At 34.9% G+C, this 15806-nt stretch overlaps 1 protein-coding gene, 1 long non-coding RNA gene and 1 pseudogene across 2 annotated transcripts; 2 read left to right on the top strand and 1 right to left on the bottom strand.

Annotated features, from left to right (window-relative positions):
• Positions 1–4596: 4596 nt before the first annotated feature.
• LOC138886945 (uncharacterized) lies at positions 4597–6087 on the bottom strand. Its single transcript, XR_011405909.1, has 2 exons — positions 6002–6087; positions 4597–4837 (listed from the first exon to the last, which is right to left on the bottom strand). It is a non-coding gene; the product is annotated as an uncharacterized lncRNA (long non-coding RNA).
• A 2197-nt stretch (positions 6088–8284) lies between these two features.
• LOC104227513 (uncharacterized) lies at positions 8285–9894 on the top strand. The gene is made up of 2 exons (XM_009779774.2): positions 8285–8608; positions 9345–9894. The coding sequence occupies exons 1-2, from the start codon at positions 8401–8403 to the stop codon at positions 9527–9529; spliced, it is 393 nt and encodes a 130-aa protein (XP_009778076.1). The 5' UTR covers positions 8285–8400; the 3' UTR covers positions 9530–9894.
• Positions 9895–11762: 1868 nt separating this feature from the next.
• LOC104227532 (uncharacterized) lies at positions 11763–14922 on the top strand (annotated as a pseudogene).
• The last annotated feature ends 884 nt before the right edge of the window (positions 14923–15806 follow it).

Genomic DNA, 15806 nt, shown 5'->3' with positions numbered 1-15806 from the left:
AGCGTGTTGTTATTTTGGGAAGGTCGTGAAATTTGCTAAACGACCCATCCCGGAATCTAAGTATTTAATACATATATTTTGTGAGGGCCCCGCAATTTGTCCCTTTTATTTGGCGAGGCTCGTCACATTTTTTTTTTATTTATTATTATATTTTTTTTATTTTTTATATTTTAAAGGGATGCCATTTTTACGCCTTTAACCATACTAAACCTTACAGCTTCTTTACAACTAAAATCTCATAACTTGTTAGAAGTTTAATAAGAAGAGTTTTAGCGAATGAGTATTTCGGGAGTAGTAATAACATGTACTAATAATTTTGTCCAAATGAACTAAGCAAAGGACCCCGAACAAATTAACGTCAACTTGTGTCATAGAACAACCAGTCAAACTTAATTAAATGGCATCAAATAAACAAGAATCATATAACGCAGAATGAGCAAAAATGCATACAATGAAAACATAAGCAGAAAATTATCATACCAATTTCTACATTGCATTTTCGAACATTTGACGTAACATTTTCTTATCTAATACTTGAGGTTTACTAACCTTTGTACCTCGGCAAACTCAGGGCGACAAACATGCTCCCGACGGGACTCAAGCCGAACCTCACTGCACGAGGAACAACGACGAAACCTCGGGACAAACTCGACGTACCGGACCTCGACGAACAACGACGACCTCAATGGAGGCGGAAAGCTCGGCAAAAACAATCAACGCAAGAGATGTTAGCTGCTGGATTTTCTCAACGCAGCATGTTGGCTCGAGAGAATGCAACAGGAGGGGTCGTTCAAGTATGAGGAAGAAGCAGGCTGCGGAAGGTCGTTTGGACAGTGGTCGATGGAGCTGAACGACGAGCAGCAGAGGCTGTTGGGGAGGCTTGGTGGTCGACGGACTGGTGGAGCTGGAGTTCCGACGAGGGGGTGGCTGACGGGTCTGCTAGGTTTTTATAGGGTTTGATGGTGGTTTTACGGGAGGGGACTGTTTGTTGGTAGTAATGGAGGAGTGGTCGTTTGGTGGTGGTGTTTGGACAGTGACGGAGGTGGAGGGAGTTAGTAGTTGATGGACGCTTGGTGTGGCGTTGTGGTCGTGAAGGAGTAGGGGTTTCGACTGGGGGAGTCACTGGTTTTGGTTCATTTCTGGGGCTCGAGGGGTCGTTTGGGCGGTGTCGATGGAGGCTTCTGGGTGGTGTGGTTGTTTGGTGGTCGTCTGGAACTGACGACAGGGGGGGGCTGGTTGCTCGGTGGTTATGGCGTTCGTGAAGGGAGGGGACGGGTGGTCGTTTGGTGGTTTGGGTGAGGGTGGTCCTTGGACGTGGAAGGAGGGTGGTTTACCGGAGAGGTCGTGACGGAGGGGTTCAAGCGTGGGGGGGGGGTCCGGTGGTTGAAGGGTTTTTTTTTTCTTTTACAGTAGGTTTTTTCGTTTTTTCAAAGGAGGAAGACGGAGGAACAGTGCTTTTCCAAAACAAAATTTTCAAAATCCCCCCTCTTTCAAAGTTTGTTCGTGTATTTGTATAGTATTTGCCCAGAAAAATGAGCCCCACGCGTGGTGGGGTTCAAGGTTTATGTCCCCCACGCGTGGTGGGGTTCCTCGTGTACGGTGGACTCGGTTTATTATGGGCTAGGTCCGAAAATTAGGCCTAAAACCGGGTAGTTTGAACCCGAATATTATTCTTTCGCCCGGACCCGAGAAATAGGAACACGTTGCTTAATTAGTCCTATGTAAGCAAAATAACTACCAAAAATAAGACTAGTATTTAAACAAAACTATATCCTTTTTTTTTTAAGTATTTTTCAAGATTTAAAATAGCTACAAAATATTAATAAAACTATTTTTTGTAATTTTCGTTTTTATATAAAGATAAAATATAAAATAATACTTTTGCATTTTTTCCAAATTAAAATGACTACAAAACCTTAATAGAATTATATTTTTTTGTAATTTTCGAAATTATATAAAGTAAAAAAAATAAAGTGCAATTTTTGATTTTTTCAAGTTTATGAGGGATATATAAACTAAAATTTATATATTTTTTGTAATTTTTCTTTTGCGAGAAAAATAAAGTAAAAATAGTCAAAATAGCTATATTAGTCCTAAATTAAGTATTTAAGCTTAAGAACGTAAAATTCCCGGGGAGGGTCAAAAATCACGTGCTTACAATAGCCATTCCCCATTCATATGAGGGATTGTTGAGTTTTGGATTGTTGAGTTTTTGTTTAAGATGAAATAGTCTTAAAATGAGAGTGAATGGGAAATGGGATTTGGATTTGGATTCGGATTTGATCAAATGATCGATCGATTGATTAATTATTTGGACCAAATTTATTTGTTAATAGTGAATATTAACGTGATATAATCCGTGTTTGTAACGGATGTTTTCCAATCCGTGTATTGTGTTGCACCAAGAAAGCAACAAGATGCCTAGTGCACCTCCCACCATGGCCAAGTGCTCCTCCCACCAAGCAAGTGTTCATTCCACCATGTAAGTGCTTCCTCCATGATATCCTAATGCTTGTTCCATCATGGAGGGGGCGAATTTCTCTCACATGACTGCTATAAATAGAGCAGAAGTTGTAGAGAAAGAAGAACACACCGGAAAAAAAACACTCGAAACACTCAGTATACAATTGATATACACTCTGTATATAATTGATATACACTCAGTATACACTCAAACTACACTCTGTATACACTGTGTATACACTGGAAAAACGAATTGCAATCTGATATCCTTTTCGGTAAGAATTCAACATCGGCTATACATTGCATTCCTTCCTCTCAGAATTATCATTCGACTTCTGAGTTCTCCTCCCTTGTTCTGCATTGTTTTAACAAATAAATTCATGGAACTCAACAGTTCGAACTTCATATGTGAAGCAGAGACTCAAAGCAAATCCTGCATTCATGGTAAGGCTGCGTGCAAAAACCATGAAGCTAAAAGAATCTAGCTTGCTGCATGCATGACATAAGCTCTTTCCAGCTGGCATTTTCTTGTAGAAGATAAAGGAGAGGTTATTGATGTGCCTTCTCTTTGATATTTTAGAACGTTTTTCCACATTCACAATTAGTACAGGTTTGCAAGGGCAACTCTTACATGGTCTGGTGCGAAAGAATTATCAGTTACTTTTGGTGGCATCTTCTTAAAAACAAAGTTCTTTCCTTCATTACATGGAAGCACTTCATATCTGACTTGTGCTTCTCCATTAACATCCATATATTGGCAGAAGCTCGAATTATGATAGCCTGGCCGAATAGAAAGACTGATCGCTCAACTATGCTTGCTTTTTCCTGATTTGAACTCCTTGAAATTTTGTTTCGGTGATAGCATAGGTTCAAGTTTTCAACATGTTTTATCTAGCTAGGCTTTGATAACTTTAGATACCTTCGGACAAGTGACTTGATATATGTGGTTTTACTCTTAAATCATAGAGGTCATCTTGACCTTTTAATCCAGTTTGTATGAAATTAATCTATTTGCTCTATGTTTGAAATTCCCTGCAGAAATTAGAAGTGGAGCCTGCTCTCTCTTTCCGGATTGTCATTTGCAACAGCCAACCATCCATGAGTATTAGTTGCTGTCATGTTTGTATGTGTATGTGCCAATCACTGAAACACAATACTAAAAGATCCAATCTTTGGGGTGAACAAATTTGTAAATGCCTGATTGTCTGTGAAATTGTTGTTAGTGAGAACATCTTCCTTGACAATTTTATTTCAACAGATATAGCCTGAATCACTCTTATTTGTTACTACTAGTTATTCTTCTAAGCATCTATCTTTGGACATAAAGCAGACAATTTCAATGTAAAAGTGAAGGATTAGGAACTCAAGATAAGATGTATATCTAAGTGTGGCAATCAACTTGAAGCCATATGACCTCTGCAAGGCTACCTGAAAAAATGAAGCCTCTAAAAATGAAAAAATGAACTAATTCTATTCCATCATCCTTTTACCCTCTTGAGTCTTCTTAGTGATTACTAATTACATCCTTACTTAGGTATTTCATTAGTTATTTCTTTTTAGTTAACTGAATAGAACATCAATATAGAGATTTGATCGCTTGCAAAAATTTTCATCGGATTGCTTTGCCTTAAGTCGGCCTTCTAAAACATCTCAAGAAGTCCATATTTCTTTTGATTAGTTAAAACATTAACATTTATTAGATTTTAGATAAAATGTTTTCTTACGTTATTTTCTATTCTCAAGTGCTTTTCAGACACAACTTATAATTTAATCTTTTTCTCTAATTTTTCCTATATCTAATTTTAAGAATTCCAAAAGATACCTTTTTTGCAATTTGTGGTATCTTTTTTATTCATAGCAAATGTCATTTACATTTCTTTTCTTAAGTGGAGAATTACCACATTTAAGCTTCTAATTCAACCTCCGCTAAGAGCCATAGTTTTTCGAGAAAAACACGTGTATACACTCACCATGGCGGCTCAATCTTCCTACCACCAGATTTGTGTGTGTGTATATATATATTCAAGCAAAATTAATGAATTATCATAATCTTTTAATCGATGCCTTTTTCAATTGGTTTAAGAGATATGGAAGAACTTTCTTCAACAAAAAAAAAAATAATCAAATATGTGCAATAATGGAGTAGAAATAAAACTCTCTTTTCTTATTCACAACAAACTCCAGCATAAACCCCCAACTTCTTTACAATAATTTGCAGTTTTACTTCACTATCACAACAGCAAAAACTTCCATCTGTAGCAGTATTTTTATTGCTTCCATGGGGAATGTAGGAGAAGAAGGGAGAGACAATGTATATCAACTTCTTCTACACCAATGGGACTTCTCTTGACTAATTCCTAATGAATGGCATGACCTATTCACCAAAAGATATCCACATATATTACAACACTTGTCATGTAAATATAACAATATCAAACAAAAGCTCACAAGAAAAGAGAAATAACTTATATTGTTGAAATTTCCTGAATCCTGTGGGTGTAGAAAAAATAGCCATTAATATAGGAAAAAATAATTCCAACTAAAGCTGGATTTGATTAGTAACTAAATTAACCAAGAGTAAAATTGTATCCTTAAAGATAAATTTTCTTTGTGTTATGGTGTCCCGTTTTAGTCTATCATGTCAAATATAGAGCCTCTCACAATTTTTATATACAACAATTATCTCTGCCTTACCACAAAAGAAATAAGTTATTACATAGGCAAAGGACTACATATCTTGAATAGTAGCTTCATGTCATACTCTGGTTCTTAGCAACTTTTTGCATCAAATATAGAACTCTTGAACTTGTGATTAAAAAAATCTAAGACATTATATTTTCAATCTTTCATTTCAAAGTAGTTTGGCTTCTAATGCAACTGCGCATTCTTGCCAACAAAGTCATAAATGCTTCTTGCGTTCATATCAAAGATAATGAAAGCTTATTCAAGTTTAATATTCTATCTATGAATAATATCTTTAACAAATTTTATAACCTATTTTTTCCTATGTATATTAATTACACGTATATAGATATATCCAGTTTTAGTCTTATTGTAAGAGTCAAATTTACTATTTTAAAATTTGATTAAAGAAGGTAACCAAAATTAGAGAATGTCCCAAAAGTCAATTATGTCATAGCCATAGTAAGAATTGATAGTCGAGTAACTCTAAGAAGCTAGAGAAAATACAAAAAATCGATCAATATGAAGGACCATACAGTCAAAAGAAACATAGACCAAATATAAATAGAAGCGTCGCACAAAGAACGAACTAACATAGAAATCGAGCAAAGCCGGAAATGTGAAGGGAACAAATGAAAAACGGACGAAGATGCAAAGTGTACACAACTAATCATCAGAAAATCAATTTGAGTAAAAGGAAAGTAAAATAGTTATTATTAAACATACCAAAGAAAATGAAGCACACTGATAATTACCCAAATGAATCTAAAATCCAACCGAAATTCAATATACTGGAAATAAAGATACACTAAATACCAACAAAATAAATTTCAAAAGACAGAAAGAGGATATTTACCTTGATTATTGCCTGTGGAGAAAGGAGGAAGAAGAGGTAAAGTGATAAGGAAAAAGGAGATAAAGAAATGGAGGCCTAATTAAGAGAATTAAAGGAAGCAAAGGTTCTTTTTGGAAGAAGAAAATGGAGGAAGAGAATGGAGGTCTAATTAAGAGAGTTAAAGGAAGTAACCGTTTTTTTAGGGAGAAGAAGTGACTGTTGAATTTTCTTTAGTGAAACATTTTTTAAATAATTTCACAAAGGAGAAAAGACTAAAAATTGACAAAATAGATAAATAGAAATACTAGCTATAGAGGCACGCCACCTCAGTTTTCCTATTTATATATATATATAGTCCCTGAAATATTTTAAAAAATTATTTTGGTTCTTATAAATATCTGCCAAGCATATTCAACCTTCACCTAATTAAGATATACACTTTTGATCCCTCCACTAGTAAATTTTACAAATTTAACGAATTATTAAATTTTAAACTACTCAATTATGTTAAATTTGTAATGTTACTCCATATTTAAAGATAATACAATTTTATAAATAATCTAAATATAATATATTTCTTATATAAAGTATTCCTTTTTAATTAGGGATCTTTACACAAATAGTCGACAATATTCATTGTTTACTTTTTCTAATCATATACATATATTATACATTAATCATACATATAATACATTAATTATGCATATATTATACCTCCATCGATTATTTTTAGTTTAATTAGTTGGGTGGACAGCTATTGTGTTAACTCTTCTTTTAATTACATCTAGGCCCAAATAATATAAACGATTGGTAAATCACATATTACATCTTATCATGCGTTGAAATGAAGTTTTCACTGGTTGTACCTTTTCGTATTAATTATTTAGTAAATACATTGACTTTCTTTTTATTTATCTTATCATTAATGGATCTTTAAATTATGGTCTAAATATCTGTTTTGCAAACTAAAAATCTTATGAGAAAACGTTAGACCACGTCTACAATTTTGTAAGATATAGCAAATGCTAGTCCACAGCCTAATATTGTGTGAGCAAACTGAAAATTATATGAGCAAATATTCTACTTGAGTCTAATATTGTCGGAGAAATAATTATTCAAGGCTATATTTGCACCATATTTAAAAATAAAAACACAATCTAAACGCCCAAAAAGGGATATTTACGGAAATCAGCCTGCGGGGGATTTGCATGTATACCCGTTTTTTGGGTTACGTTTTAGCTTGTGCCCGTTTTGCAAAAAATATTACAAGCATATCCACTTTTTCGCGAACTTCAGCATACGGGGCTAAAGTAGCAAAGGCAATCACGCAAAACTTCAGCATTCTAGTAGACGGACCTGAAGTAGCAAGTGTGCTGAACTTTTTGTTCGTAATTGCTGAACTTAAGCATAGTAGCTGAAGTTTTGTTCTCTATTTGCTGAAGTTTTTGTTTGTAATTGTTGAACTTAAGCATAGTGGCTGAAGTTTTATTCTCTATTTGCTGAAGTTTTTATTTGTAATTGCACTAAATAAGCTAAAGTTTTTTTTGTCCCTGATTTATTAGTTTTGTCATTAAGCTTTTTCAAAAACTTCAGCAGAAGATGCTGAAGTTATTTAGTTCATTTATAAAAACTTCAGCACTAAATAAGCTGACGTTTTTTTGTCATGGAAAAACTTTTTCAAAAACTTCAGCAAAAGATGCTGAAGTTATTTAGTTCATTTGTAAAAACTTCAGCACTAAAAGCTGAAGTTTTTTTTGTCATGGATGCATTAGCTTTATCGTAAAAGTTTTTTCAAAAACTTCAGCAGAAGATGCTGAAGTTATTTAGTTCATTTGTAAAAACTTCAGCACTATAATCTATATAACATATTAGATAAATAATTAGATTGTCAACAGTATCTAAATCATAAATTTTGGAAACAATAAATGTTAAAAGAACATAATTATCATTATCTACTAACTTACGTACGTGGAAATATTCACAAATTATTGTCTACTAACTTACGTAATTATTTATAATTTGTTATTAAATAATCTAATAAACATATTTATGACAATTATCCCATGAACTGAGGTTTCATAGCAGCACCAACATCAGTAGAAGAAGAAAGAAGAAGAAGAAAAAAAGAAAACAAAGGAGGAGAAGGAAGAGGAAAAATGGGGCTGAAATTGTTTAAAATATGGGTACAAATTAAAACTTTAAAAAAAAGTGAGATATAGGTTAAATGGGGGCGATCAAATAGGGCGACCCGTGCAATTTTTATCTGCGTGCGCCACAATCAGATTGGGCTTTTATCCAAATGGCCTTCTATGTAAATTCTTCATTTTTGGTGAAGAACCGAACGAGAAACTAAACTGTTGAACCGGTAAGGAAATTTGCAAAAGCTGAAGAACAAAAACCCTAACGCGAAGAAGATCGAGATGAAACCATCCGTTGCAAGAAATGTTTACCTCTATTCGCGCAGTTTGTTAATGCCGAATCCTTGCCCTGCTACCACTTCATTTTGGTCCAACTATAGACTTTTCTCTTCCAAAAGCCCTAATCAACCTCTTGCTGGATCAAACTCGGGTCATACTCGTGATAGCAATGATAATAGCCTTCACGATGAAGATGATATCAGCAATAAAGGTGATTCATTAGTTCCAAAAAAGAAGTTAATAGTTTAGCTTGTTTCGAGATCGTAATTTTGTGTTTCAATTGTCAGAAAATTTGATTTTCACGACTCTATTCATCTTTCATTATTGGGAACACTTCCGTGTTTTCATTTTGAATTTCCTCCCCTTCTCCCGGAAAATTTGAGTTTACTAAATCTTGAAATATGAGTTGTTTGAGAGTAAAGTTGTCAAATTTCTACCAAAATAACTGGATTGACAAAAGAAAAATGGAAGTTCCAACTGAAGCATTGAGTAAAGAGGATAAAGGCTAAGCAGAAATTACTTTATTCGATTAATTGTATTGATATTTATATTTGACTTCAGTTTTTTTTCTTTATTGGAAGTAATTGTCATTAACACTAGTTTGAGGTGAATTAGCAGGGGCGTAGGTTGAGTACGGGATGCGGGTTCGGCCGAATTCAGTAACTTTTGTTCAAATTATGTATTTATCTTAAGAAATTCATTGAATATGTACTAATTATTAATTTAGAACCCAGTAACTTAACATGATTACAATTCCGAACCCATAAGGTTCAAATCCTGGCTCCGCCTATGTGAATTAGCACTAGTTAGATATCAACCTTTACATGTAACTCATAGCTTTCCCAGTTAATGGTCCTCCCCATTAGGTATTGTCTCAGTTACAGACATATGGTTGAAACAAGGATGGAATTTATATCTAAAATTGATTTCTTGTCCTATTATTGCAGCGCTGAAGAGGCAGATAGATAAGTTCTTTGAAGGAGATGAAGAAGCATTCCCATCAATATTTGAAGCCATACTGAAAAGAAAGTTGGCTGGAAAAAGTGAGGAATCAGATGAGGAATTGATGAATGACCTTCAAGCCCAACCCCGACAGCATGATGCTGCTGATAAAGGGTCCAACTCCGATTGAATTGAAGCACAGAGTAATTTGTACCTGTATGAGTACTGCAATTGATTAACCATTGAGAATACAAGGTTATAGATCCATGATTGTCATCGAGCGAGTTTTTAGAGTATTAATTTTTTGTATTTTCATGTTTTTGTCGATGTAATTCCATCTTTATATATCTTGCTGTTTTTTCTCTTTTCTATAAAGATCACCATTGTGGTGGGAGTTAACCAAAAGGAGAATACATAAGAAAGAGGACCAAATAATTCTAAGTTCCTCAACTGTACTGTGCATTGAACAGGCTCAATCCAATGTAAGATGTTATAAAATACAGATGACTTGTACATGTTCTATAGCCGAGAACATGGTGGTGTATTATGTCCAAATTGCAGACACTTGTTATTTCCTTTTTTTTTTTTTTTTCATTAGTCCATTTGGGCTAATGATAGAAATTGAAATACTTTTGGAGCTTTGCGTCTATCATACTTACCCGCACGGATGTTTATACCAATGTTAACTTACAATAATTTAGGAAAATGCAACATAGTCATTAGTCCTACTTTTTAGCAGTTAGAAAGAAAGTTATGTGAAAGAGGATTGCAATCTTTTCAAATAACCATTCACATTCTACAGTCTAGATGAAGGTTATTGGGTTAACTATTCTTGAAATTAAGCTAGCGTTTGGCCATAGATCTCAAATTTATTTTGAAAAATCTGATTTGGGTGAAGTTTGGTTTGAAGATGAAAATGTGTTTGGACATATGTTTTCAAAATATATTTTTCAACTTTATTTTGGAAAAACACATATATAATTCCAAGTTTTAGGATTTTGGCCCAAAATCATGGGATTTAGGATTTGGAATTTGGCCAAAATGTGGGAAAAATTTATGGTCAAACATGAGTTTTGAAAATAAATCCCAAATTTATTTTGGCAAAACTCATGGCCAAAACGGGCCTAAGTTGGGTGCGCTTGTTGCTTGTTGAGTGGAAAGCAAATTATACTTGGATAGTATAAAGACTCTGGTCTATTTTTAAACTAGATGGCATGTGCCCGACCTAACTATTTACTCTAGTTGTTCCTACAAAATTCTCATAAGGTTTTGGATGTCACAAATAAAATGTCTATATGGGACCAAATCACTATACTTGAATCCTCAATGATACTATAAGAACTCAACCACATAAAATGTCACATCATATACATTATTCATGTTCATGGCATGGAGGGCAGAAACCAAGCACCTCATAGTGCAATATTACAAGTTCCTTCTAGTTCCAAAACATATGCGATTAGAGTTTGTCTAAGTGTTGAAACATCAGCATCATGCATCATGCATCCTTCCATCAATCGTAAAAGCATAAGCTTACTGCTTGGAAGAAATATTTACATTTATTTTTTCTTTAAAAGGCTTCATCTGAAAACTGATACAAAGTAAAGACAAAAAGCTAAAATCATCTACTGCAAAAATAATGGAAGTGAATTAAGTGCCAGCATAGAAACAAAGCAAAGGCAAAATCATGTATCTGTTAATTGTGTAGGTGCAACTTGACAACTTAAAAGATACGTCAAAGTTCAGGATATAGTATCTGCGAAAGCGTTTTAATTGTTGCTGGAAGTAAATTCAAATAGTCCCTGACACCATATAAGACCCTGGGCAGTGCTATGAATTAAGTTAAACCACATTATGGCATTGGCATATTTACTAGAGTAGAACATCGAAAGTTCTTTCCATACATATGTTGATTATATTGAGCATCTCTGTACAAATTAACAAGGGGACATGCCCAAATGAAAGCCTCATTCTATTAGTGTTTTTAGTATTCTAAGAAAAGTAGTTATCTAAGAAGCTAAAGATGGCATTCTAGTAAAACAAGAACAAAATGCATTTTTTGATCTTTGGCTTCCTGTCAGGTAGAGGACAAATCACAAGGTAATTACTTTCTCTTATATAATATTTTATACAATCATTGGTTGCATTTCAGAACTACCTGACCTTAAGTGAATTTGAAGTGCAATTTTTTCAGTTCAGACTTATTTGACATTAAGTACATCTTACGTGCAATTTTTTTACTTCAGACCTCTCTGACCTTAAGTGCATAAAAATATTTGTTGCACTTCATACTTATTTGGCCTTAAGTACATCTTAAGTGCAAAAATTAACTTTAGATTTAGTTGGCCTTAAGTGAATTATACTTAGACTCGATAAGTTTGAAGTTGATCGTAAAATGATTAGGCTTGCAAATTTTTTACAAAATGGGTATAGCTCCAATTGTAACCCCAAAATCGGGTATAGATGCAAAAGCTCCGTTGCAATCAGATTGGGCTTTTATCCAAATGGCCTTCACTGAAATTCTTCATTTTTGCTGAAGAACCAAACGAGAGACGAAACTGTTAGATGTGAGGAAATTCGGAAAAGGTGAAGAACAAAAACCCCTCCTAAAACCCGAGAAAAAGCTGAAACTTAGAGAGAGACGCTAAACCCTAAAGCCATGAGACGAGCTCTTTCTCTGTGCTCTCGCAACTTCCATCTCTCTCATAACTTCAAATCAAATCTGAATTATATCAACAGTAGCAGCTAGAATCATACACTCCCCAGTTATTTCTCATTTCCCCCTCAAAGTTTAGATTCTTCTCATCATCAGAAAATGATTCATCGAATCAGAACTCATCTGAACCAAGCCCTCAGCCCGAGACTAGCTTGGTTGAATCCACAAAGAAAGAGGTCTCTCTCAATGTTGAAGATATCAACAACAAAGGTGAGAAACCTTGTATTTTCTGATCTTCATATTTTTTTGGGGGTTCAGCGGTAATTTCTGAAATATGAGAAAATGGGGTTGTGGGGTTAATTTCCTCGCTGAAAAAAGTATGGACGAAATTAGTTTTTGGTCTATGATGCATGTAGTATACTAGGAAACTGCATTATTTAGCGATTTTGCTGGTTAAATTTTTTAAAAAGAGTGATTTTTCTGGTTAATCAGTAATTTAATGGATCTCTCTTGCTAGGATTGATGATTAGTTACCCGATAAGTGTTGGTGGGAGGTAATAGGTACTTGGTGGAATAGTTGAGATGCGTAAGCTGCTGTTATTGAAAAAAAGAAAATAATTGATTCTGATTGCTGACAATAAGATATTGGAGACAGTTTAAAGGATAGAATTCTGGGTTCTAGTTTATTATCGTCTCTATGTTTGTTATTCCAATTGCAATGTCCCAGAAAAAAAAAGTTGTTTTTCAACTTTCATGGCGTTCTGTCCAATGGATATTCCTTTAGGAGTACTTTGTTGTATAAGATCGGGGATTATATATTTTAAATTTAAATCGGTATCTTTGTTTTCATATTAAGTAATCTCGTTTGTTATATCTGCTGTAGAGTTGAAGACGCGGATTGAGGAGTACTTCAACAAAGGCAATGAAGAGGCGCCTCCGTCAATTCTTGAAGCAATTTTAAAGAGGAAATTAACGAGAAAGCATGAGCATACAGATGATGAGTTAATGGAGGAGCTTCAAATGAAACCCTGGATGATGTAAATGACCAAGAGATTGAATCGGATTTCGAGGACGCTCACTCCACTGATGAAGAGATTGAAGATTTGTATGACACAACGGATTTAGTGAAAAAGAGAATGGCGTCTGATCAATTCTTCAACATGGGTGACAGAAAGTGGGATGATATGATAAAAGAGGCTACGAGCATGGGTATCTTAGGGATACGAAGGAGTGTGTGGAAATTTTGCAGGAGATGCTTAGCTGGGATAAAATTCTACCTGGTACTACTTTTGAATGCTCTATTGACTTCTTGAAAAGTTTTTCATATTAGGCAGGTGCATAATTTCCTTGCTCCAGTTAACAATTAAAAATAATATCTATGCTCCAATTCAGCTATCCTACTGATAATGCCGAAACTTTGATGGGCCCAGGGTAAGATTTCCACAGTAAGTTTTATAGTTATATAAATTTTCGTTTTCTAATTTTTTCCCACTAGGCTTATGAAATTGGTGTAGTTAAGAAAAGAATGGTTAAATCTCAAAGAGGTGTGGTAGAACAATGAAAAAGTAAATTAAAATTTCTTGATTGAGCAAATTACATGTTACCTTCATAACAAAATTCTTTAACTCTTCAGTCAGCTATATATATATCCTTGCTTCCTAATTTTTTGATAGCTTGTATGAAGTTGCAACCTTTATATTATTTCAGTTTCACCTAATGTTGTCTCTTTAGGACAATACCTGAACTTGTCTTTTACAGATTGTAGAGTCAGTTTTTGTTGATCTATTTGACATCCCAATCTATTTTGTATTTGGATTCCTTGACTCATTGGATGTTTTATTTTACCCAGACGAAATTAAGAAGAAGGTGGAAGTTAAGTTTGATGAGATAGGTGAAAGGGTTGAAAAAGGTGAGATTACCCTTGAAGAAGGCTATGCATTGTTCAAGGAGTTCGAGGATGGGGTGGTCGTGGAGTGCGCAAAACTGATGGAGAAGGATGCTCCACAGTTTGACGAGACTACTTTGCCAGATAAGAATAAGAATTTGTATGACCCGCCAGGTGAAGGGCCAGTTCTTAGATGGCAAACAAGGGTGGTCTTTGCTCCTGGTGGTGATGCATGGCATCCAAAAAATAGGAAAGTCAAATTGGCTGTTACGGTGAAGGAGTTGGGTTTGTCAAAGCATCAATTTCGTCACTTAAGAGAATTGGTTGAAAACCGCTATCATCCTGGGAGAGACGAGCTTACCATAACCAGTGAAAGGTAAAGTCACATTGTAGATGCATCTAGATTACTAGTGTCTGATCTTGTTATGGGTTTGTTGTATGTTTAGGCTTAGCTTCCAACTGAGTATTATTGTGTAACTATCTGTTGAAACAGTTACTTAAGGAAGTATTTGACTGCTGCTTATTGGTGCTCCTTTATACGCCCATTTGAAGTTTGTGAAACTTACCATGAATCAAATGTTTCTTTTTCCTCAGATTTGAACACCGTGAGGAGAATAGAAAGGACTGCCTAAGGACTCTATTTGGTCTCATTGAAGAGGCTGGAAAGGCTAACAAAATGGTAGAGGATGTTCGAACTTCATATGTGAAGCAGAGGCTCAAAGCAAATCCTGCATTCATGGAAAGGCTGCATGCAAAAACCATGAAATTAAAAGAATCTAGCTTGCTGCATGCATGACATAAGCTCTTTCCAGCTGGCATTTTCTTGTAGAAGATAAATGGAAGGTTATTGATCTGCCTTCTCTTTGGCATTTCAAAATGTTTTTCCACATTCATAATTAATACAGGTTCGCAAGGGAAACTCTTACATGGTATTTTGCATAAGAATTGTCAGTTACTTTGGTCGCATGGTGACGTATTAGCTATCCTTGTTCTCAAACCATATCAAAAACCATGTTAATGAGATGACCTATTCGTATTTTAACAGCTGCTTCTCATCCCCCCTGCACCCCACCCCCTGAAAGAAAAGGAAAACAAAATGAGTCTCTTCTTTGAGAGAATAGTACCAACTTCAAACTTTTTGAAGCTGCTTTTGCCATCTATATTCTAGTTCTTAAAGCCCTATAAGTTGTCTGCTAATCTAGGCTGTGGGGTGTGAACTGTGGCAATAAAATGAATTATCTTCCTTTAATTATCATTTGTTTGTTAAGTACTCAGTTGTGTTAAGTGATTAACACAAGATAGCACACAATTTGTGACAAATCGATTGAAATTAATGTTTTTTCTTTGCGGCAGCTAATTTTGTTGCATCTTCCTTGCATGAGCATGACATTTATTATGTTTCTATAAGGTCAATATATACATAGTAAATGCTAAAAGAGCAAAGCATATCACATAAGGCTGACACTATAGGACATGTTGCACTGTTAGCATGGTTGGAAAAGTTTCTAAATCAAGGTTATCTTAACATCAGCATTCTCCTCCTAGTTCTCCTCATAATTTCCATGATCAACCACCGGTGGTGGCCGCCTGCAGCTGCCACGACTTGATGGATTTTGCATGTAACATGTCTGTGATCTGTCTGCTGTTCATTAGAGTCGGTGAATTCTTCTCTTTGTGTATGTACCAAGTTTTTTGACACAGTCTGAGTTAGAGGTAGGGAGTTATGTCAAACCAATTGGAGCGGAGACTAATGCAGTGATGCTTACTACAAGAAAATAGGCCTTTAGCGAGGGAAAATTTGGTCGTTAAAAATCCAAATCCGATCGTTATAGGTTGTTAACGGCCAAAAAAAATCCGGTCGTCACCGGTCGTTAAAAGCCCAGACGTTAAAAGTTAACGACCGAATTACAGGCCGGTCGTAAAATA

Source organism: Nicotiana sylvestris, chromosome 3 (assembly GCF_000393655.2).
Source record: "Nicotiana sylvestris chromosome 3, ASM39365v2, whole genome shotgun sequence".
In the NCBI taxonomy this organism is placed as follows: Eukaryota; Viridiplantae; Streptophyta; class Magnoliopsida; order Solanales; family Solanaceae; genus Nicotiana; species Nicotiana sylvestris.
The sequence above is the reverse complement of the archived record's forward strand: the minus strand, read 5'-3'. Positions and strand labels throughout refer to the sequence as shown.

Excerpts from the sequence above, each read along its gene's own strand:
- LOC104227513 (XM_009779774.2), top strand. The coding sequence starts at position 8,401 with ATGAAACCATCCGTTGCAAGAAATGTTTACCTCTATTCGCGCAGTTTG. Across the intron at positions 8,609-9,344 it reads AGATGATATCAGCAATAAAG|CGCTGAAGAGGCAGATAGAT; the intron begins GTGATTCATTAG and ends CTATTATTGCAG.